Source organism: Sturnira hondurensis, unplaced genomic scaffold (genome assembly GCF_014824575.4).
Source record: "Sturnira hondurensis isolate 20B ecotype Veracruz unplaced genomic scaffold, ASM1482457v3 Scaffold0015509, whole genome shotgun sequence".
NCBI lineage: Eukaryota > Metazoa > Chordata > Mammalia > Chiroptera > Phyllostomidae > Sturnira > Sturnira hondurensis.
In genome coordinates this window covers 9,987,474-10,009,362 of record NW_028088140.1, presented here as the reverse complement: position 1 = coordinate 10,009,362, position 21,889 = coordinate 9,987,474, and the positions used below count along the sequence as shown (strand labels likewise).

Below are 21,889 nucleotides of genomic sequence, written 5' to 3'. Positions count from 1 at the left end.
CCACTTGCTCATATGGTAACTTCTTCCTCAGGAGAAAAGTGGCCAGGACAGCAGGGCAAGCTGGGTCCCTCCTGTTCCCCCCACCCCCACTTCCCCTCTGTAGCGGCCCCTGCCCAGGCAAATGCCTAGCTGCCCCAGTCCAGACTCACTGAGCCCCCTTCCCCTTCCTCCCTGCTGCCCCCCAAGTCGCCCGCAGCCCTTGCCTCACCCTGCACGGCCTCTGCACCTCCAGCTTCCTGATGCCACCAGCACTGTCTCACCTCCCTCCTCTGCACCCCGACCTGACCCCTTATCTTTCATAGTAAGTGAAAAGCAGGAAGTGACAGCAAAACATTCTCTCATTCTGATTCCCTTCTCACCTCCCTGCTGATGAAAGGGTGGGGCGGAGGGGGAGAGAAACAGAGAGAGAGAGAGAGACTGAGGATGGAACATGAGTAGCAGATCTGAACAGCTCAAAGATGGAGAAGCGCCTGCCAGAGGGGCTCCGCCAGGCAACGAGAAAATGACAGAGGGCAGAGGACAGGAGAGCTCGGGGTCCAGCTGAGAGAAGGGGCAGCGAGGCTGCCCCTGTGCAGGGGAGCAGAGGCTGGCAGGGCCCTGGAGCTAGCTGGGGGTGGCAGCCTTGCAGATAGTCACATGGCCCTGTGGGCAGGGTCAGAGGGAGAATAGGCCATCAGGTTGCTTGTCCTCCCCATGTAGGTCAGGCTACGGTGCGGGCAGGGCTGTAGCTTTGTGTGTTTATCTGCAAGGCTAGAGAATGGGCAGCTGCAGGAAGATGGTGGGAGGAAGGGCAGGGGATGGAATACCCACCCTGGGGGGTTGTCAGCTTCTGGGGCAGGAAGCTCCTCCGAGTAAAGGTGCCTCCTCCAGACACAGGTGTGTGAGGAGTGGGGGGCATGGGGAAAGAGAAGAAACTGGGTTCCCCTGGAGTGTCCTGGGGCTTCCTTGAGCTTAAGCTGGTGGGTGGCAGGGCTCCTCTCTCAGACCTCTGCATGAGGGCTTCTCCAGCTTGGGGGTGTGGTTTGGGAAAGGCTGTGTCTGTGTGAGTGGCTAGTGGTCCCTGGAGGCTTGGCAGAAAAAAAGTGATGGGGCTCATTGGGGTTTGAGGGGAGCCAATACAGGACAGGGACCCAGAAGGGCTTGCAGGGGCAACTGCATGCCCCTCAGGTGACACTTTTGGGGCCTGGGAAGGACTGGCTGCTGCCACTCCTTCCCCAGTCCCTTCCTATGTGGCTTGAGGATGGGCCACCCTTCCCTCAACAGGGACAGTCTTCAGAAAGATCGCCTCCCTCAGGAAACCCCTAAAACAACCCCAACCCGACTCTGCCTCCTCTTCTACTGTGCACACCCCTAGCCCGTGGCCAGCTTTCCAGATGGACCAGCTGCTCCAGAGAGAAGCTCCACCCTCCCGGCTGTCCCCACTCTCAAGTCTCCAACTTCTCCAAGAAGCATTCAGGAGGGCAGTGTCCACCCTGGAAGGGGTGGCTCTCTGGAGGGGGTCCAGGCTATCCTCGTGGAGGACAGGAGGGCTCGGGGGAGGGGAATATTAGGCTCTCTGACATATAGCAAGTATTAAGGGATCAATGAGCAGCGTGCTGGGCACATGGGCCTGGGGGTGTGTGGGAGGGAACGCCGCAGGGGGCTTCGTGTGCATGGTGTTAGTCTGAGAGCTGGACCTTGGAGGGCAATCAGCTGGGGCAGGCCAGGCTGGGGCATGGGAGGAAGTGCTGCCGCCTGGTTAGGTGCTGGAACAGTGGCATCACCCATGCTAGCAGTGACTTTTAATTGTATCTCTTGAAATTGGTAAAATGGTGAGTCGGGCTGGGGAGGCATTGATTAATACCTGAGAAGAGAAACAAGAGACGGTGAGAAGAAGGACAAGTGGGGCACAGAATCACTCACCTGGGCAACCAGGCCTCCACTTACCTCCACCGTGCTCTCCGAAGGCCTCTCACCCAGCGCGGCTTCCCTTTTGGCTTTGAATGCAAAGATCACAGGGCTCACTTTCCACCCTCCCAATACAAATCCCTGCCCCGCCCCCACCTCAAACTGCGCATGCCTGCAACTAGAGGGCGTGGTTGCTGAGAAGGAGGGCCTCACCACTCCTGACAGAGGCAGCCAGGTCAGTGGACTGGCAACTGGAGCCCAGTTCTCTCGCTTAATAGCTATGTGACTGTGGACAGGATGTCACACCTCTCTGCACCTCCCCAGACCCGAAGATCTCTGACACGCTTTCTCACATAGGCACTGTTGACCCTAATTTACCCACAGTGAAAGCCTCCCCAACCAGGACTATGCAAGCTGGCAATGAGCTGGCATTGGTTCTTGGTTCCTAGAAGCACAAGGAGTCTCTACTGGGCATTTGTGGGCACCATGTTAATCTGTCTCCTTCAAATACAGGCTCCTTGCGGGAGGGGCCATGTTCCTTTTTGGTTCCTATTTCTGCTGCTTAGCTGAGGGTGGGGGCTCAGTGAGGTGAGGCCTGCACAGCACTCACCCCAGGGCCTGGCTCTGTAGTTGCCACAAGGTTTCCTAACTGGCCTGGCTCAGCACCAGGACCCTTCGGACCCCCAGCGACAGCTTGATGACCTTCCCCACCCAGTCACCTCCCTCACACATCCACCCCCACCACCTGCCCAGCAGGCATTTCAGGGCTCCTCTGCTGGAGCCTGTCTCGTTTCTCACAGTCCCTGGGGTGGGGGAAGTTGCTGGTTCCCACACTGGTCCTTCCTGTAGCACAAGAGGATCTGGGACAGCCTTTGGGGTCAGGAGGCACCCAGCATGGAGGCCCCTGATGACAGCCCTGGAGACGCAGCCTGGTCTGGCCAGGGACTGCAGCTGAAAAGAGGCAGGCTGGGGCGTGCCGTGTGCAGTGGGCTGTCAGAACGAATCACAGCTGAGACTCAGCTCTGGTGTATAAATGGCTGTGAAAACACACAGCGACCCAAGTACTGTGACCTGATAAAAATTAAGGGGCCAGCTGAAAAGCAGGGGGTGGGAGAATCACAAATGCCTGATGGCAGGTCACACTCAGGGCAGAAGGTGCCATCACAGTAAGAGTCTCCACACAGTTCAAGGAGCCCTGAGTCCTGCTTAGAAAATGAATCTGTCTCCCAACCGGTGTTCCCCACCCTGCAGTGCGGTCCCTCGCAGCACCATGGCCTCCTGGCCATGACTGAGGGTTGCGGACCTGCGTGAAACCCACTGGAGTTTCTCAGCTCACACTGATGTCTTGCCAGGACCCTGGCTCTCCAGTGCTGGGCACAGGGCACACAGCAGGCTCTCGGTAAGCATTCGTTACATGTAATATAAGTTCCCAAATTGACTAATGAGTGCATAGTTCTGGGTGGTTTGCTGAGGGCTTATTGGGATGGGATTTAACTCTCATGTCACCTCTCCTTCTAATTCTTTTTCATTTGGGTGAAGGTGGAGGTACATCTCCCTTGCTCCCAGTAGGGTGAGTAAGGGGAGGAAAAAGCACAGGAAGATAAAAGGTATCAGTGGGAGGAAGGAAGCAGGCCTAGAGGATGTGGCCAAAGCAGGTACAAAGCCTGGAGCTGGATTCATTCGTCTGGACAGTGCCCCCAGTGAACCAGGAGTCTTCATAGAGCAGGGTTGTGTGAGGGTGGAAGGTACCTCATCGGGAACAGGATTATCAGGACTCCCCGCCTGACTCCTCCAGGCAGGACAGTGATGGAGCATGGGGGACCCGGTCCTAGAGCATCTCTCATCTTCCTTCCTACTCCCACAGCTAAGGCTCCAGGAGATGAAGCCTGGAGCTCCTCAGCAGGAAGGATGGCCGTGGAAATGAGCACTTCCCTCACCCAAATCTCCCAGGAATCCAAGCCCAGGGGCCACAAGTGGCCTCCATGCCACCTGGGCCCCAGCCATCAGGGCCAAGGGTCTGCCACTCTGGAGCAGAGCCACGGCTCACCTGTAGGCGATCCCTGCTTCAACTGTGGGTCCACCTGGGCTCCTCCAGACTTGAAGGAGAGTGTCTTTGCTCCCTGCTGCTTCTCCAGCTCCCCTAGGGAATGGAGAGGCTCATGAACAGAGAGAAACCCTAAGCTTCACCACACGGAGGCGAAGAAGGAAACAAGGAGACACAGCAGGAGGAGGACATGTCCCTAGCATGTGCCACAAAACATGGGCCTCAGACTGGCCCTACTTCACGGCAAGTTACATGCCCTCTGGAGCCTCCATGTTTTCATTTGTACACAGGATGACAGTGTCTGCTTGAGTGCCAGACAGGCAGTAGAGAGGTTAAGATGAGGAAGGTGAGCTGTGTGGGTTTGAATCCTGGTTCTGATACTTTCTAGCTGTGTAGCTTTAGGCAAGTTATGGAACTTCTCCATGCCTCACCTGAGGGACAGCAGTGCCCACTTCAAAGTGTCCTTAAGGGGGTTTACATGAAGAAATACATTAAGGCACTGAGGAGGCTTGTGGCAATTGCTCAATAAACACTAGCTTTTATTACAATGTGTAAGAACCACTTGGCACAGCAGACCTTGGCAGTGGCCACTGCCATCTGACCTGCTCACCATGCTTCCCGTGGTGCTGAGCCCCCGGCCTGTTGTGCCTGTGTGGGGTTCAGAGCTCTCCCCAGGAGGGGCCCCCTGTGCCCAAGGGCCTGTCAGTGCCACAGACCTGTGTGGCCCAGCCTTCTGTCTTGGTATTCAATTTCACTGTCGCTCTCTTGACTGCAAACCCTTCCTTCTTGTTCTCTGGGTGCTGCTAGAGAATGGCCAGTGATCATCCCTGGAGATTTGACAGTCATTATTAAATCACTCCTTCAGCTTCTCTTTTCCAGGAGACACAACTCAAGTTCCTTTTATTCAAGTTGTTCCCCCGGGTCCTGTTTTCCACCTCGCTGGTTATCTGTAGTCCAGGAAAAGCACACTGCAACCTCCCAACCAAAGCTGTTTGTCCTGATTGCCTGGATCACAGCACAGCATCAATCAGTGTGAAGCACTTCTACTGAACTGAGATGTGTCCCTCTCCCCACAGAGCGGTTTCTTGGCTTCAGAGAAATGAGCAAGGAGTCCAAGGGACCTGGGCACAAACGTTGTTTTGTCATTGACTTGTGAGCTTGGGCTTCCTCCTTAGGCTCTGTTACACCCAGTTTCCTTATCTCTAAGATGAGAATACTACTACTCACCTCGTGGAAAGTTGTGGCAAGAATTACATAACACAATAGTCTCCGCATTCATCCCAGGTCTAGGCACGAAATTAGTGCTCAATACAGAGTCTCTGTTGCTGATTTTCATTTTCTCCTTCCTATTTGCCTCCCTGCCCAGCCCTGAACCTTCCCTCCGCTGCCCCTCCCCTTTCTCCCCATCTGAAGACTAAGAGCCAGATGTGAGCCTCTCTCCCTACTCCCCTGCTCCCTAGACAGCAGGAGAGGATATTCACCTCCTGACATGCACGTTCTGGCAGTATCTGCTCCTTTGTACTCTGGGGAGATACACAAAGTGCTGCTCCCAGGCTGATGGGGAAAAGGTGCTTCTTCCAGCAATGCTGGTGCCTGTGGGTTCACTGTGGTTCCTTGGGGCTGTGTGGAGCCACCTGCGACATTTGGACAGTGAGAGAAGTGAAGCTGTTTCAGGGTGTGTACTTGAAAATGTTCAAGATCAACAGTGGAGGTTGCATCTCGGAGCATCCAGCCCAGTCCTCTTAAAGTCTGCTTGTTATACTGGTGAACTCAAGTGCACCAGCGGTGCAGAAAGTGGGTTCACACAACTGTCCACCCAAGCAGTTGGTGGGGATGTGTTTACTGTTTGTTTTAACTTGATTTAGTTTTGTTTGTTGGTTGGTTTTGGAAACTATCAACAAAACCTCTTCTGTCCCTCCCATAATGGGAAATACGTGAACCTCAAAGTCAGACTTAAATGCACATTCCAGTTCCTTTGCTTTCAATATGCATGACCTTGGACACACCCCTTAATCTCTCTGAGTCTTATCTGGCACATGAGGACAAAGCACCTACTGTGCAGCATCACTATGAGGATTAGCAGAATAGGAACACACTGCCTAGTGCAAGGTAAGTGATCCAAAACAGCGACTAAAAAGCCGCTCTCCGCCATCCAGCTCCCTGCTCAAAAACCCCCTCTGCCTTTCCGGTGCCTAATGGATTTTTATGAATTTAGAAATACTTTTCAACTAAGTAGCCATACAAGGCAGAACTGCAGCCTAGTTTTATGTTTTGTTTTACTTTCTGAGTTCATTCTTAGTTAATTGCCTTAAGGGCTATCTGAAGCCGTAGCAGTGCTTAGATAGTAAAAGCTTGCAAATGGGCATAGGTCGTAGGTCATTGCTGCCCTTTTCTTAAGCTGGAAAGCAACCAGTAAGCCACCCGGATGTCTGAAGAGACCCATGTTTTCTAAAATGCCTGAGTTGGAACAATCAGGAATCAAGGCTTTGCTTAGCAATAGAAAGACCAAAATGATGGACAGTCAGAACACCAGTCTGGGCTCTTCTGAAAGATAATGTTATGAAAAATTAAGTTGGGGGACTATTTCAGATGAAAAGAGATGGGAGAAATGAAACAACCAGATGTAGTATGTGAACCCGGACTGGGTCCAGGGGAAGAGGCTGCACAGGGAGTTTGGTGGGAGAGACGCCAGGCCGCACTCTAGTTTGCATTTCTGTCTTGGTCAGCTGGCCCAGTGTCCTGGTCCTGCGCAGTGGAGTTCTCAGCTCCGAGGGGCTCCTGGTCGCCCCATGTGTGCATGCTCTAATCTACCTCACCATAGCTATGGAGAAACAGAAGGACATTGCACCCACGGAGACCATGGTGGTGCAGTGAGCTGGGGGAAGTTCAGCACGGCAGAAGGGTCCTTGGCTCACCCCACACTCACTCCAAAGTGGGGGAAAAAGTCAGAGCCCTGTCTGTCTACAAGCTGACTCTGTCCCTTGCTGACTGGGGGCTGGCCCGCCCTCCCTGCCAACCACCTCAGAAAGCCTGGAATGCACTGTGTCCTTACATTCTATCCGGATCTGCTCCAGCTCCGTCACTTCTGCAATGGACTCCTTCAGGTCCTCCACAAACTTCTGCATTTCATCCGAGCCCAGGGCACAGAAATGCAGCACCTGCCTCTTCTCAGAACCCAAGAGCGGGGTCACCAGAGTGATGCCATGAGAGTAATCTGGAAACCAGACCCCAGGCCGGAGGTCGTGAGCAGGAGGTGAGGCAGGAGCTGGTTTATCATGCTTGCCCCCTCCCCCATCTCTGCAGCCCTCAACTTCCCCCAGCCATCCTCTGCCTCATCTCCAGTCCCACCCAGACTCACATTCATTCTCAAAGAGGTGGAACTGCATGCCCAGCAGGCCAACCGACTTGCAGAAAGTGTACGTAGAGGAGCTCTTCTTCTTTGGGCAAAGTTTGAGAATCTGTCCAGGAGAGGGAGACAGAGATGCACTGGTGGGTGTTCACAGGCATGTGGCTGTATGAACTCCCATGGACAACCCTGAACTGATAGGCAAACACATGCAAACATACATGCACATGCACACACACTTATATACTTGGGATATGTTCACACTCATGTGCATATACATCTGTTGAATACATCTACACATGCATATACAATCAACACCCACTCTCTCAAAATACGGTTCTTTTCCTGCATAAAGCCCTCCAGTGGTTATTCCCACTGCTCTTAGAAGAAGCCAATCCTCACTTCCTGCCCCACCAGATCTGGTCCCTGTCTTGCTCCGGCTCCTGCTGAAGCCACACTCTCTTCTTTTCTGTAGCTTGAACAGGGCAGGCTCAGTCCACTGCAGACCCTTTGCTCACATTACTCCCCTTCCATAGCTCTCCCTGAAGCTTTCTGCAAAGCTGGGCTACTCTCATTACTAGATCTTACATGAAATGCCACCTCCTTACAGGTTCCTTCCTTGACGATCCTAACTAAAAAACAAAAAAAAAGTCCACCTAACACCAGTCACTGTCTATCCTATCACCCGTGTCACTGTCTTCACAGCACCTTCCTCTCAACTCGATACCAACTTCATTGTTTGTTTTATTACTTATCATTTATCTCCCTTCTCCACTAAAATGAAAGCTCTATAAGCTGGTTGCTCAATACACGAATATTTCTTGAGCACCTTCCATGAGCTGGGTTCTGGAGAGCCAGGAAAGCGGGAGACAGGGGGTGCCCAGCCCTCAGGGCACTCCTGCTTCAGTGGAGGAAGACCAACACAATAAAAACAAGCGAACAAACAAAAACTAAGAGGAAGGAATGGAGAAATAAGGCAATTCTGGAACTGAGAAGTATTCTGAAGAAAATGAAAGAGTAAGGATCAGATAATTATTGGCAGGCTCCCTTGCTAGGTGGCAGGGAGGGCCTGTGTAAGGAGGTGACGTTTCAATTGAGACCTGAATGAAGACAGGGCAGAGGTAGGGAAAGGTTACGGGGTGGGGGTAGGTGGGATGAGAGGGAGAGATTTTCAAGCAGGAACAGCAAGAACAAAGGCCTGAGATAGGATGAGCCTGGCCCGTGGGAAGCAGGCTGCGGGCAAGGTGCCAGAGCAGCCAGGGAAGAAGTGAGGGCATGAGGTCCGAGGTCCTGCAGGCAGCAGGCAGGGAGGTAGGAAGTCCTTCTCCTGCACAGGAAGTGGGGTCAGGTCTGAAGCATGGCAGACAGGCCTGACTTGCACTCTGGAAGGATCACTCCTGACTCTGTGGCAGACGGACCTTAGCACAGGATCATCAGATTTGAGATCATTTTAGAGGTGGTGCCTCTATGACTCACACATAGAGAAGATATGGGGTCTGAACGAAAGACAGAAACCAAAGCCTGTTCACCACTGCTTCCCAGCACTTACAACAATGCCTGGCACACAGCAGACATTCACTAAACACGTGTGGAATGGATGCCTGTTTTCAGGTGCTAAAGACCAAACTAGTGCCATACAGATGTGGATGCACACAGATGCAGGTGTGAGCCCACACACACGCACACACCAGCATCCCTCCAGGCCCAGTGACAGTGCCTACCCTGTTTAGGTCCAGCAACCACCACTATATTCCCTGAAGTGGGACACGAAGCCCATCTCTGTACCCTGCCTGCCCCAGGCTTCTACAATATGGAGAGAAGGAGGGTCTGGAATCTAATTCATTTCCACCATGATTATGGAAATGACTTAACCTCTCTATATCTTGGTTTCATAACTTATGAAGTAGAAATGCCCCTATCTGCTTGAGCTACCTCACACCCCATAATGTGAAAGTGCCACCAACAAGGTAAATCAGCCACTAAGTACACAGCATCCTGTGTGCAGTCAGGGAGGGCCCCTTCCACTGCTCTTTACCAAGGCTGAGCACGGCAGCAGTGCCCTGGGCCAGTCTACTTACCACCAGCAAGTCATTGAAGAGGAACACCTCCCTCTGATGTGCAGCCTGCTTCTGCAGCTTGTTCACATCTGTCACCTCGAAGAGCCGGCTGCAGCAGACCAGGCGGCGATGGGGCACTGACAGCACCTGGGGAGAGGCCCAAACTCAGCAGGTGACGCCAGAGCTCCCAATCCCCCATGCTCGACAGCACCCATGTCCCAGGAGAGCTGACAGAGGCCTGGGGTTTATTACAAGGCCTGAACTTGACCCTAAACTTCCTTTCTCCTCACTGGGGCTCTTGCCCCCTCATTGTGTTCCTTAGGGAGCAAGGCTGGCTTATTATGCTGGAGTAAAGGAGGAGGCGAAGGGATGGGAAATACAATTGATAAGCACTTTCAGACTGTTGACGCCCAGTTGCTGTCAACCCATTTCCCACCAAGACCTTCTTGAGGCCTCAGCCTGCAGGATGGCACCCACCCCTTCTCCACTGCACACCTAAACACAAGTAAGCAAGAGGGAGGGGACTACAGGGACACCTTGAATCTGCTCCAGGGTGTAAAACGGTCTGCTCCAGTGCTGTCTGCAAACCCAAGAGATGCTAAAACCTCAGCAGTATAGGCTCTGGGCCCTGGCCAGATGCTTAGTTGGTTGGGGTGTCGTCTTGTACACCAAGAAGTTACAGGTTCAATCCCAGTCAAGGCATACACCTACATCACAGATTTGATCTCTAGTTGGGGCGTGTACAGGAGGCAACCAATCGATGTTTCTCTCTCTCTCTCTCTCTTTAAATATATCCTTGGGTGAGGAGTTAAATATACATGTGGGCTCCAGGCAGAAAAAGGCCATCGTTACACAGACTGAACAGAGAGCCAGTGCACAGCCTCAGATGAGGTCTCCAAAGTGACCCCCAGCAATTCAGGGAGCAGCAACTGAAGACAGACCCCAGAACCCACTCCACACCCTTTGTGATTATGGCATAAAGAGCCTCCGATGTCATGTAAGCAAAGTAGTAAACTGCAGAAAACACCTTAAAAATCACTGCAAACTCACAACATACTGCCTGAGACACAGGTCACAACTAAGGGGTGCCCCAATGATTTGAGACGCCACAGTCTAAATTGTACGTTAGCCCATTTTCTGTGTTCTATCCAGTAGGACCATCCAGGACTGCCCAGTGTCCACCCCATCCTATACCTCCCTGGCTGGCCATGGGGATGCTTCAACTATAGAGCCCTGGGCAGCATTGCCCAACACCTCACCTCAGTCTCTCCTGCTGCAGCAGCTGGGAGCAAGAGGGGATGAGGAAATGAGACAAGGAAAAGAAGAGGGTGCAGCACACAGTAGGAACTCAGTAGTTACTAAGTGTATGAATGATGGAAAAGTGTTTTTGAAAGGCAAGGAAGAGAATGGGAGTGTTGTAGACTGCTCTGCCTGGTTTTAGGCATTGTATCTGTACCCCTTATGGCTAAGGGTGAGGGAGGACCTCTGGAATGCGAGCTTCAGGAGACAAAGCTTGTCTCTGGTAGCAAATGCTGCCTCAGTTTTCTCTCTCTGCCCCCAAAGCTTGGTCAGAAGTCAATGACAGATAAGACTCCTCACAGCAGGGGGCAACCTAAGCCAGACTTGATCACTTGGGAGGCCTTCATGGAAGGACTGGGCTGGGGGCGGGGGTGTTGCAACAAACAGCAATGGACTCTCGCCCCGCCCCTCCCCAGCTTTGTCAAAGCCCAAGTCCCCATGTTCTCTGGGAGATGCGCTTCCTGGCTCTAATCTCCTTAAGCCTGAATACTTGTTGGGGAGAGGTGCAGCTCCTTGCCTTGCTAGAGTATGTCCTGGGGAAAAATCTGGCATCACAAAGACTTGCTGATAAACCGGTGAAATCTGCTCTGCTAAGAGTGCTTTCATTCATATGATAAGGGTCGGAGAGGAAATGAGTATGTCTCCCAAAGTTTCTGCAGCTCTCTTCCTGACAGACACTGACTCAGACTCTGAAGCCCTCAGATATCTTTGAAATGTTATCTACTGCTTGATCCTTGCCGCCCTGTATTCCTGTGTATTACAACCCAGTAAAAGACTATGGAGCAGAGAGCTCTGGGCTTTTTTCTCCTCGGAGAAACGGCCGCCGAGGGCCTTTGTCTCCCCTGAGAAACTGGCCACAGCTCACCTCTCCTCCCCAAACAGATCACGTTGTGTCTCAGACACATTCACTTTCTTCCGTGGCACCTGGGGAGACTTGCAAGTAAGTCGCCCCCATATGGGAGCAGATGTCAGCAAGAAAGAAATGAGAGGAGGTGGTGGGAGAAGGGAGAGCTTAGCAGACACAGGAGAGGATGTGACACCCACAGAGGAGTACTGTTCTGCAGCAGACACTTACTGTCTTCATGCCCACGATGGACTTCTCCACCTTGGTGACATATGTGACATGGTCCTCATTGGACTTGAGCTCCTTCTGCTGTATCCTTTCGTAGATGCCAACCACCAGCTCCCTGGGGATGTCAGCACCATCATCCACACCTGGAGTGGGACAAGGGGGGCAGAGAGGTGGAGGAGGGAGATGTCAGACCTGGAGCCAGAGAGGGGAAGCCTCCTCCCAGACAGAAGCTCCTAAAGGGTGGCCTTCATTTTGCCCTGTCCCTTCTCCAAACCCTTCAATGGTTGGCTCCCCATAGCCATTAAGTTAAGGACAAACTCCTTAGCCAGGCTAAGCACATTATATCGCTATAATATGGCCCCAACACACATTTCCAGCCTCATCTCCTGCTGTTCCAGAACCTCCACTTCCACTTCCCAGGCCTCTGTCCTCATCTCCAAATACAGCACCCATGGTCCTGCTATGTGCCTTTGCCTCTGCAGTCCTCTTGTCTTCTGTGCACTTGTCTAACCTCCCCTCCCCCACCCTGCCAGGAGAGCATCTTGAAGACTAATGCTCTGTCCTGTTTTCCTTTTAATTTTCACCCCTTCTCAGGTTTTCCCCTCCCTTCCAACAGGGAACATGGTGCTCCATGATTAGTTGTTGAATGAGTGACAAGATTCTACCCCCACTGGGAATGTGGTAGGAGCTGGACATCGACTGAAGAGGAGCCCCCTGTGGCAATGCCGGTGAGGAGACCCTATACCCATCAGCTACTTCATAGTAATGGTATAACTTTGGTAACAAATATTATTAGCAGGAAATATAGCAAGAGGGTATATTGACTGCGTAGCTTGGTTGGTTAGAGCACCCCCCTGATATGCCAAGATTGCGGGTTCAATCTCTGGTCAGGGCACATACAAGAATCAACCAATGAATGCCGAAATAAGTGGAACAACAAATCCATGTTTCTTTCTCACTCTCTCTCTCTCCCTTCCTTGTTTTCTCTAAAATCAATTTAAAAAGTTTTTAAAAAAGAAATATATCAACCTGAAAACAAATTTCTTTGGAAGCAGAAATAGAGGCAATAAAAAATCTACCTTTTCTAAATCTTTAATGACAATATGCTTTTTGATAAGAGGAAAAAATTGAAAATAAAGTAACTTTGGCAAATGTCTTCAAAGGAGTTTTCGTACCACTGAAAAGACATTCACCTTCTATGAGCAACTCTCTGTATTAACCCTATTTCTTCCACATCTGTACCTGGTTCTTTTTTTTTTAGAGAGAGATTTTATTTATTTATTTATTTTTAGAGGGAGAGTCTACCAATTGGTTGCCTCTTTCACACCCCCAACCATCACCTGACCTGCAACCCAGGCATGTGTTCTGACCAGGAATTGAACCAGCGACCTTTCATATCACAGGTCAGCACTCAACCGACTAAGCCACACCAGTCAGGGCTGTACCTGGTTCTTAAAGGTAAGCTAATGGGCCATGCAGCACCTCTGGGGACATGAGAGAAATCAGGCTGGGGGTAAGAAAAAGCAGGACTCCAGACTGAACACACAGAGGCTAACAGGTAAAGATGGCAGGCTGCATGCCTCTTCATGAATATTCTGGTGAAAAGGAATTTTAAAAAGAGGCCACACCCACAAAGGGTGAGGAAGAAGTGATGGTACCATGGGGCCTGAGAAACAGAAGAGTGAATGAATGAACTAGCAAACCTAAGAAACTGGACATGGAAGCATGACAACTTAGAGGAGTTCTAGAATTGGTGGCAAAAGGATCTCTTAAAGTAGAGGTGAAGGTGGGCTCAAAACAGGAAAATAGGTTGAAAATCTAGAAAACATTGAGATGTGCCTATCCCTTCCTCCACTGCAGAAGAACACTGAAGGTTAATCCTGTGGAAGGGGTGAACCAGAAACTCAGGGCTACGGGACCCCAAGCCCAGCCAAAGGTGGGAGTCTGTACTGGATACTGGAGGATGGAACTGATGTGTATGTATTAAGAGACCCCCTCAACCCTGTGTAATTGCAAAGATCTCAGGATGTTGGCAACAAGACTCATAGCATCTGGACAACAGATTGGACATGTCTTTTCTGGAGAATCAACCAGCACAAGAGGAAACATCTAAAGACACCACAGTAGGGGCCCCCCAATGGAACAGCTTAACTAAACCAACCCCATGAGAAAATCCGCCACTCCGCAGCCCGCCTGTACTCAGAGTCTAATCAGTTGTTTAGTGGCTCACTCTTAAATATAAATGGACAACCAAGCTCCATCAACTGTATATGAGAAAGAAGTATGGGAAAAACAGAAAATGGAAGTCAGAAGAAATAGAGGCAAGCAGGAAGAAACTGAAACAAACAAGTAAAAACATTATTAATGCTTTCAGGGGCATATAAGAAGATACTGCATTTACAACACAAAAATAAAATGCTATAAGAGAGGAACATTTAGAGAACAAAAAGAGTTATTGAAAAGGAAAAATGTGATAACAGAAATGAAAAGTTTAGTAGGAGACTTCAAAGGTAAAGCTGAGGGATAGCTTCAAGAAAGTCAACAGGAAGACAGAGACAGCAGATAGAAAACCATAACAATTAGAGAATCAAACTAGGAGATCTAATGTCTGAATAAGAGTTCAAGAAAAACAGTACAGAGACAATGGAGGGGGAAACAAATATGATATTTAGAAAACATCCCACAATTGGAGGACTTGTGATTCTAGACTAAAACAACAACCTGGTGCCTAGTACAATAGTTGGAAAAAAAATCATAACAAAAGTCACATCATGATGACAATTCAGACACAAAGGACAATGAGAAGAACCAATACATTTTCAGAGAGAGCAAGCAAAATAATAGCCAAAGGTCAGGAACTGGAACAATGGAGAATTCTTAGTCAATTAGAACAATTAGTCAATGTTGATGAAAAGACCAAGTTTTACTCTTGGGCAGGGGTATTGAATGGAAAGGAACATGAAAGAATGTTCTGAGGTAAGGATGGAAATCTCTGCTCAGCTCTGGGTGTGATTATATAGAGGAATATGAACATTTGCCAAGATCTCAGATTTATAGACCTTACAGTATGCATTTTTATACCAATGAAAATATGAAAAAGGAATATGAAAAAAGAAACAGAAGGAAGCACATTGTTTAGTGATGTAGAGGAAACCTAATAGAGAGCAAGAAAAAAGTGATTACCTCTAAGAAAGAATGGCAAGAGGGGCAGGACTAATGGTTTTTAGTAAGTCTCATAGAGTTATTTGATTTTATTAAATTATGTTCATGTATAACTTTTATTTTTAAGATGCTAAAAAAGGAAACAGTCAGCTGAGTACATACCACACCCTGACAGTCTTCCTTAATGCCTGCTGGGTGGTGCACTGCGTCAGTTAGAGGGGGACCTGGCTGGTAGGTGCCATATGTCACCTGTAGGGCTGACTTAAATGGACCCAAGACTTAAAAGCCCTCATAAGTTGTGTAGCGGGGAGGGCTGTGCCACCTAGGCAGCAGCTATGGTACCAGGGGCCTGGAAGTAAACCAATGGAGGACAATCCATGCTGGGCAGGGGGCACTGCCCAGGGGCACTTGCTGCTTGGCACAGGGCAATGGCAGTGGCTCCTGGAAAGTCCTCACACGCCTGGAATGCAAGCAACTTCCCCAGGTTGCTATGTGTGGCTAGACCCAGGGAACAGCATCCAGTGTGCTTGGCTGCTGGAGTGACAATCTACAACTGGGCTCAGAGGCACAGAAATAGCACCCAACAGAACAGGCCAGAGCAGTGGCCTCACCCACCTGCCCCCACCTCCTTACCTCGAAGGTTTCGGATGAAGTCCTCTAGCATCATCTTCCGGTCGGGCTTAATATTGGGGCTGTACATGTCAGTGTTGAGGAGGATGATGGCAAAGGCCAGGATGAAGATCGTGTCAGGGTTGTGGAATTGCTGCACCACCTCGGGGTTGCACATGCAGTAGCGCTGGCTGTGGTGGAGGACACAGAGTGGGGGCTGAGGCCCCTCCCCCGCCCTCCCCAGCTCCAGCAAGGCTTTAGGTCTGGGCAGTGCCACCCCCCCCACTGTCCCAGCCTCCCCATACTCTGTTGATTCCACCCACAGCCTGGTCTTCTCCCCTCAGAGGGGACATGACAGGTGTCACACACCCACAGATCCCACGGCACCAGCCCTGCACAGACTCTCAGTAAAGATCTGTACATTGATGGGTGAGTGAGGTGCATGCAGGCCACCTGGAGGCTGCTCCGTCTTGGAGAGCTTGAGGGCTCTGTCCCTTTTCTTTCCTTTTCTCCTTTCTACCTAGCCCACCTCTCCCACCTCACCATAAAGGCTTCTCCCAGCCCTTGACTGACTGACCCCCCAGCACCTCTAGCCCCCAGGCCCATAGCAGTTCTTCTTCCCCAGCCTCCGCCATACCCCAGGTGTACATTTTGAAGGGTGTTTGAAGGGACAGGGGCTGCAGAAGGGGGTGCTACCTGAAGGCCTCTATGAGCCGCTCCACTTTCTGGGCTTCCCCCTGCACACGAATGTGAGCCTGGAACTTGCGCAGGGCCTCATCCAGCTCCATGCTGGAGAAGTCCATCTCGTCCACCACACAGCTGAGGGCAGAAGGGAGGAAGGTCATGAGGAGAGGTGGCTCCCAAACTGCCCCGTCTCGCTGGAGCTGAGGAGTGAGGTGCAGCCTACCAGTGGCTGGCAGACCCCACTCTGCTGGGGTGACAGAGGGCCTTTGGTCCCTGGGACCAACTAGGAGGGGACTGGTGGGGCCTCCCAGGCCTTACTCACCTGCCAGGTGTCTCCCTTTAATAACTTCAGAGACCCTTTCTCATACCTCTCATCTAACATGATGGCCTGAGAGGCAGATGGCTGACTGATGTACAAACCCGAGGCCCAGAGAGGCTAGCTGGTTGCCCAAGGCCAGTGAGCCAGCAGGAGGCTGAGCCTCCAAAGGCCAAGTCCTTTCCTCGCAACCTCAGAGCATCTCAGGGTAAGACATAGGTCTAGGATGTATGTAAATGCAGCTTACACCTCTATTCTTCCAGCGACCTACTGGGAGCCCACGTGTCACCCTAGCTTCCTTTTCTAGGTCTCATTTGGGCTTCAAGGTGGTGGGACCTCCTCCTGTACCACCCTCCAGTTCTGCCGTAGGCTTACAGGTCCTGCATGTGCAGCCAAGGAGCCCCAGCAATCAGGGGAAGCTGTGGCCACTGAGAGGAAATGACAAATTGGCCTAATGTGGGAGGGGACAGTGTGAAAGACACAGCCAGACTCTGGGCCTGGGCTGACCACTGAATTTTTTGTAACTTTAATTTAGACTCACTTCTTGGAACATTAGTTTCTTCTGAGGAAGAGGAGGTCAGAATTCGGCTCCCCAAGGGCCCTTCTACCTCTGAAACGCCACCTCTAATCCTGGAGAGTTTGCCCTTTGGTGTGTGGGGGCAAGAGGAAGTGGGGGGCACATGCCAGTCACCCCACTAGGCAGTCTCACTTTTTCTTGGCCTGCTCCTGGGGGACCTTCCCTTCCACTGGGTCCTGCCTTGACCTCCTTTGCCCCAGGACTGTGAGCAGAAAGGCAGGAATCTAGGCCTGGCCAAGCTGCAGACCTAATTCTCCCTGAGAATTGAAAAGGCTTATCCCTGCCAACAAGGCTCTGGGAGCTGACCCCTCCCCTCTCTACACCCACGCTCTGTTCCAGTCTCCTCTCTCCTGGTCATTTTATGGCAAGCCCATCACTGCCCTCTGCTGGTGAAGAGCCCCACTCTGCTCCCATAGCCTCTGGGGACTCCAATGCAGTGTCGTGACCCCCAGGCATCAGGGTCCCATTCACTGCCTACCTGCCAGCCCACGGAGGGCTTGAGCTCAGAGTGTGGCTCAGGGCCCAGCAGCCAATGGACTCAGAACAGTAGCTGCCTGAGGGGAGGGATGAGCCCTGAGCAGGCCCCACTCCTGCCATCATCCTGGCTCCTGTGTCAGGCCACTGCTTGTGCAGAGATCCTGACTCAGCCCTGGCTCTGCTGTCAGTTTTTAGTGGAAAGCAAGCAGAGATGCCTGTGCACGAGGAGGTGATCCTGGACCACTCCTTTCAGGGGGACCATGGGGAAGAGAGCATCCCCAAGGACTTCTAGAGAGGAAAGAACTGGTAGAGGCTCTGCTTCCCCCACCCCAGGGCAAGGAGGACAGCTGTCTTCATGCTGGGAGCCTGTCCTCATCTTGGTCAAACCCAGCTTTCTCTCAGGCTTGTCCAACTGGATAGTGTGGGTGAGAGAGGGGTTGGGAGGGGGAGGCAAGAATTGGGCCCAAGCTCGAGAATTGTCAATGCCAGCATCTGGGCATTTGACACAAACAGCCAGGCAGTAGGCGCCTCCAGGCTTAACCTAGTTTCTTGGCAGCCCTCTCACCTCCTTTGGTGGAACGTGACCTCTGAGATCCACATCCTGGTGCCCACATCTGCATGTCCCCGTAGCCCAGCCCAGCCAGGTAACTCCAGCCAGGAGTTATAAATCCAGCATGACTGAGACATAAAGGGATACTGTCTGTCCGGAGGAGGTGAACCCATCAGTCTTGAGCCAGGGAGACAGGAGTGGGAGGGAGGAGGTAGAGATACAGACAGTGGGAGACACAGAGAGTTAAGTGAGAGAACAGACAGAACAAGGAAAGAGAGACAGAGGGAAAAAGACACTCAAAGAGAGTAAAAGAGAGGCAAGGAGGTGAAGAGGGAGAGACAGTGACAAAAAGAGTGGAGAGAAAGAGAACAACAGAAAAACAGGAAAAAGAGGAGAAAAAATGGAAGGAGGGAGAGGGAGACAGAGGAAGAAAGAAGGAGGAGACAGGACAGGACAAGACAGAAGCAACGATGGGAGTAACAGAGCAAAGATTGGCCCGGGTGGGCCTGGCCATGAAGTGGGGGAGGGGAAGCCATATTGTAGCCTTCCACTCCAGGGACTCCCATCCTGACTCTTTCAAGGCCATGCACAAGGGCAATGAACTCCAGCCTGGCCAACCCTGTCTTCAGAGCCTGCCCCTCTGGTAGACCCCAGAATGACCCCTAGATCCCTGGCCCGGCATCTAACTGCCCCACCCCCCAAGACTTGCCTCTGTCCTTTCCCTACAGGCCCCTGAGCCCTGAGGTCCTACACCCTGCACCCTTCATCGGTGTCCCTTCCAGACCCTCTGTGCATGTGTCCTCTGCCCCAGTGCTCTGGACAAGCCCTCACCCCATGATGAGGAGGCAGGTGCCCAGAGGCTCCCGCACTGTGGGCAGTTGATAGGAGGAGGCAATGGAGCAGCTGGGAGAGGGTGGGGTCTGCTTGGCCAACCAACTAGTAGGTCTAGTTTCCTACTCTTCACTCCGGTGACACAAAGCCAGCTCACTCACTCAGGGCTGCAACTGAGAGCTCCAGTAATGAGCCCAGAGCCTGAGAGTTGAGGGTTGGGGTAGGAGATGCAGCGAGGGGGAAGCATAGCCCATGAATGGGGAGTGCTACCTAAATCAGTCACCACCACGGGGATGACGCCTTCTGGGGAGACTTCTGGGCTGTGGGGCAGGACAGTCTGTACATCTCATATCTTTGGAAGGAGGCTTATTAAAATGTAGATCCCATTTATGAAGATGGCGATGGAGTAGGAAGGAGCAGATTCCAGTTCCCGTACACATGGGAGAAAATCCTGGCAGATCTACTGAGGAAGAGCGCAATCAACCAACAGTTCCCCAGCATTTATGAAAATAAGAGACCAGAGATTGTGATGGATGCTGAAGGACCAGACAGCAGCAGGTCAGTGGGGTCTCGGGGACCTGAGTAAAGACAAGAGCAGTGGTGGTGGTGGCCGGCACCCTCGGCCAGCGCCTAGCGGCCTCGGTGCCACCACCACGGTTGGGGTCCAGAGGCATCGGTCTGAGAACAGTGCGGGGAGCGTCTGCCATGAACTCTTTGGGAGCTGGGCACTCGGCAGGTCGACAGCAAACTCTTTGGGAGCCTTGGGCCTGCTGCAGGGTCCTTGGGAGAGAGCTGGGTCATCAGCTCCCTCCCTCCCCGTCTAAGCAAGGCTGGGCAACACCAGGCAGAGACCTGTCTGCTTGAGTTTACCGAGAGGGTAACAAGGACAAAGGGCCATGTTCAACTGCGGACTTTGTGGTCACCAGCCTGGGAGAACTGAGAGGAGCATTGTCATCACCAGTCTGGCTGGGAATTGAGCTGGGCTGAAAGGCAGGCTTTCTGGGGGTTTTTTTTTGAAAGTGGACTGAGGTGCTCTCCTGCAACGGCAGCTTGGCTTGCTTCCCACCCAGCCTGGCAGCGATCCAGAGGAGGGGTGGAAGCACTTGAGTTCCACCACAGGACTGGGAAGGACTGTGCCAGGTCCTGCGGGACCCAGGCAGCCTGGCGGGCCCGTGGGCGCCTGCACCCCAGCCCACAGAGAGGACCCCCGGGAAGGTGCTCTGAAAAGAACCTAGATCCCCTTCATAGAGCGCTGGGGAGAGACTAGCTCTTGGGAAAGCACTCTCAGAAAGACTACATCAATTGACCTTCAGCTTGCTACAACCAGAAAAACAGGTTTGGAAAGTTTGAAACCAGTAAGAAACATTTTCTTGGTTGTTTTTTCTTTTCTTTTTTTTTTTTTTTGGTGGCCTTCTTTTTTCCCCTTTGGTAACTTTTTTTTTTTAGTAATCTTATATCTTTTTAAATTTATTATTGTTTTATCTTTCAATACTTTTTTCCTCTCCTTTCTTTTTTCCTGTTTTAGTCCTTCTTCCTTTCTTTCCAAACTTATCGCTTCTTCCTCCCTTCTCCTGCCTTTTTTTTGGTTTCTTGCTTTGTTTTCTCTTATGCACAAGAGACATGAACAACTGGGAATGGCAAAAAGACCAGAGTAGGACCCAAAAAAGGAGCATCCCAACAGTAGAGACATAGAGACAAATTTCACTTTGTTATAGCAGAGAAGCCACAAGTTGCTGCATACTTGTATTATTTTTTCATTATTCTCACTTCTTTTATATTTTAATAGTATCTTTGTATTCCTCCTCTTTCTGTATAGGCTTCTTAGTCTTGGTTGGTTATATTGTATTATTTGACAGGTTTCCCCTGTTCTCTCCTCCACAATGCATTGCTAATTTTCTATACTTCATGCCACTTGTTTCCCTTTAGCACACTACCCAAAGCTCTATACCCCCTATTCAGACAGATCACATAGAGTCTGTCATATGATTGTTGCTCTAATGTTATTATAAATGATAGCTGTTGTATACAACCATAAATACTTCACAACACATCTCTTGGATCTTAGCCCACTGTCCAGGTTCCTGGATTCTATTACAGTAGTGATTAACTCTACTTGCTCACACACTACACCTATTTACTATTCTTTACTCTCACTTTACCTCAAAATCTGACCACCCCCAACCTCACTGCTTTCTAGATCAAACTCACAACCCTTCCCTCCACAACAAGAGGCTTATCCTTTGTCCATCCTTTCTTAAAAGTAGCTAATTGGGTTGAAGATTACGGTTAACACTATATATAGCCCACAGATCTTCTATCTCTTTTCTACCGACTGTGACTGTAAATACCATAAAGTACTCTCCTGCTGTCATAAACCATTTTGCTTCCCCCTCCAACTGATCACACACACACACAAAAAGGAGTAGGTGGAAGTGGAGAACATCAAGATACCTGAAGGAGACTGTACCACTGAATTTCACAGGTATTCTATCACAGAAGTTCACACCATAAACCCAGGGAGTCAGAACAGATCAATTTAAGAAGCTGAGGCTAACAAGAAGAGGCTCACAAACAATGGGAAGACAAAGAAACCACCCCCAAATGAAAGAAAAGGAGAAAGCCTCAGAAAGAATGTTAGATGAAATAGAGGCAAGTCAACTATCAGATATTGAATTCAAAGCAATGGTCATCAGGAAATTCAAAGAGCTCACAATGAGCTACCAGAAACTAGAGAGGAGCTACAAAGAACTCACCGCAAACTACATCAACATGAAAAAGGAAGTAGAAACTATCAGCAAAGGCCAAAAGGAAATGAAGAATACAATTTCAGAACTGAAGAACACAGTAGAAGGAATCAAAAGCAGGTTCCATGAAGCAGAAGATCAGATCAGCGAGTTGGAGGACAAAGTAGAAAAAAACTCACAGAAAGACCAAGAAAAGGAAAAAAGGCTCAGAAAGAATGAAGGGCTTAAGAGAAA

At 50.8% G+C, this 21,889-nt stretch overlaps 1 protein-coding gene across 5 annotated transcripts in view; it reads right to left on the bottom strand.

The window, feature by feature from the left end:
• IQSEC3 (IQ motif and Sec7 domain ArfGEF 3) overlaps positions 1-21,889 on the bottom strand; it is a 122,706-nt gene that overhangs the window by 5,077 nt on the left and 95,740 nt on the right. For 2 of the 5 annotated variants that reach the window (XR_005069210.1, XR_005069209.1), the window contains exons 6-14: positions 16,173-16,295; positions 15,501-15,667; positions 11,709-11,848; positions 9,356-9,481; positions 7,290-7,389; positions 6,984-7,145; positions 3,935-4,027; positions 1,927-1,976; positions 811-1,843 (exon numbers count right to left, since the gene is read on the bottom strand). Coding sequence is in view for 2 of the 5 variants with exons in the window: in XM_037064746.1 (XP_036920641.1) it covers positions 1,927-1,976; positions 3,935-4,027; positions 6,984-7,145; positions 7,290-7,389; positions 9,356-9,481; positions 11,709-11,848; positions 15,501-15,667; positions 16,173-16,295 (961 nt within the window). In the remaining 3 variants the exon portion in view is untranslated. The remainder of the gene's footprint in view (positions 1-810; positions 1,844-1,926; positions 1,977-3,934; positions 4,028-6,983; positions 7,146-7,289; positions 7,390-9,355; positions 9,482-11,708; positions 11,849-15,500; positions 15,668-16,172; positions 16,296-21,889) is intronic. The other 3 variants (XM_037064746.1, XM_037064747.1, XR_005069211.1) reach the window with 2 other exon arrangements.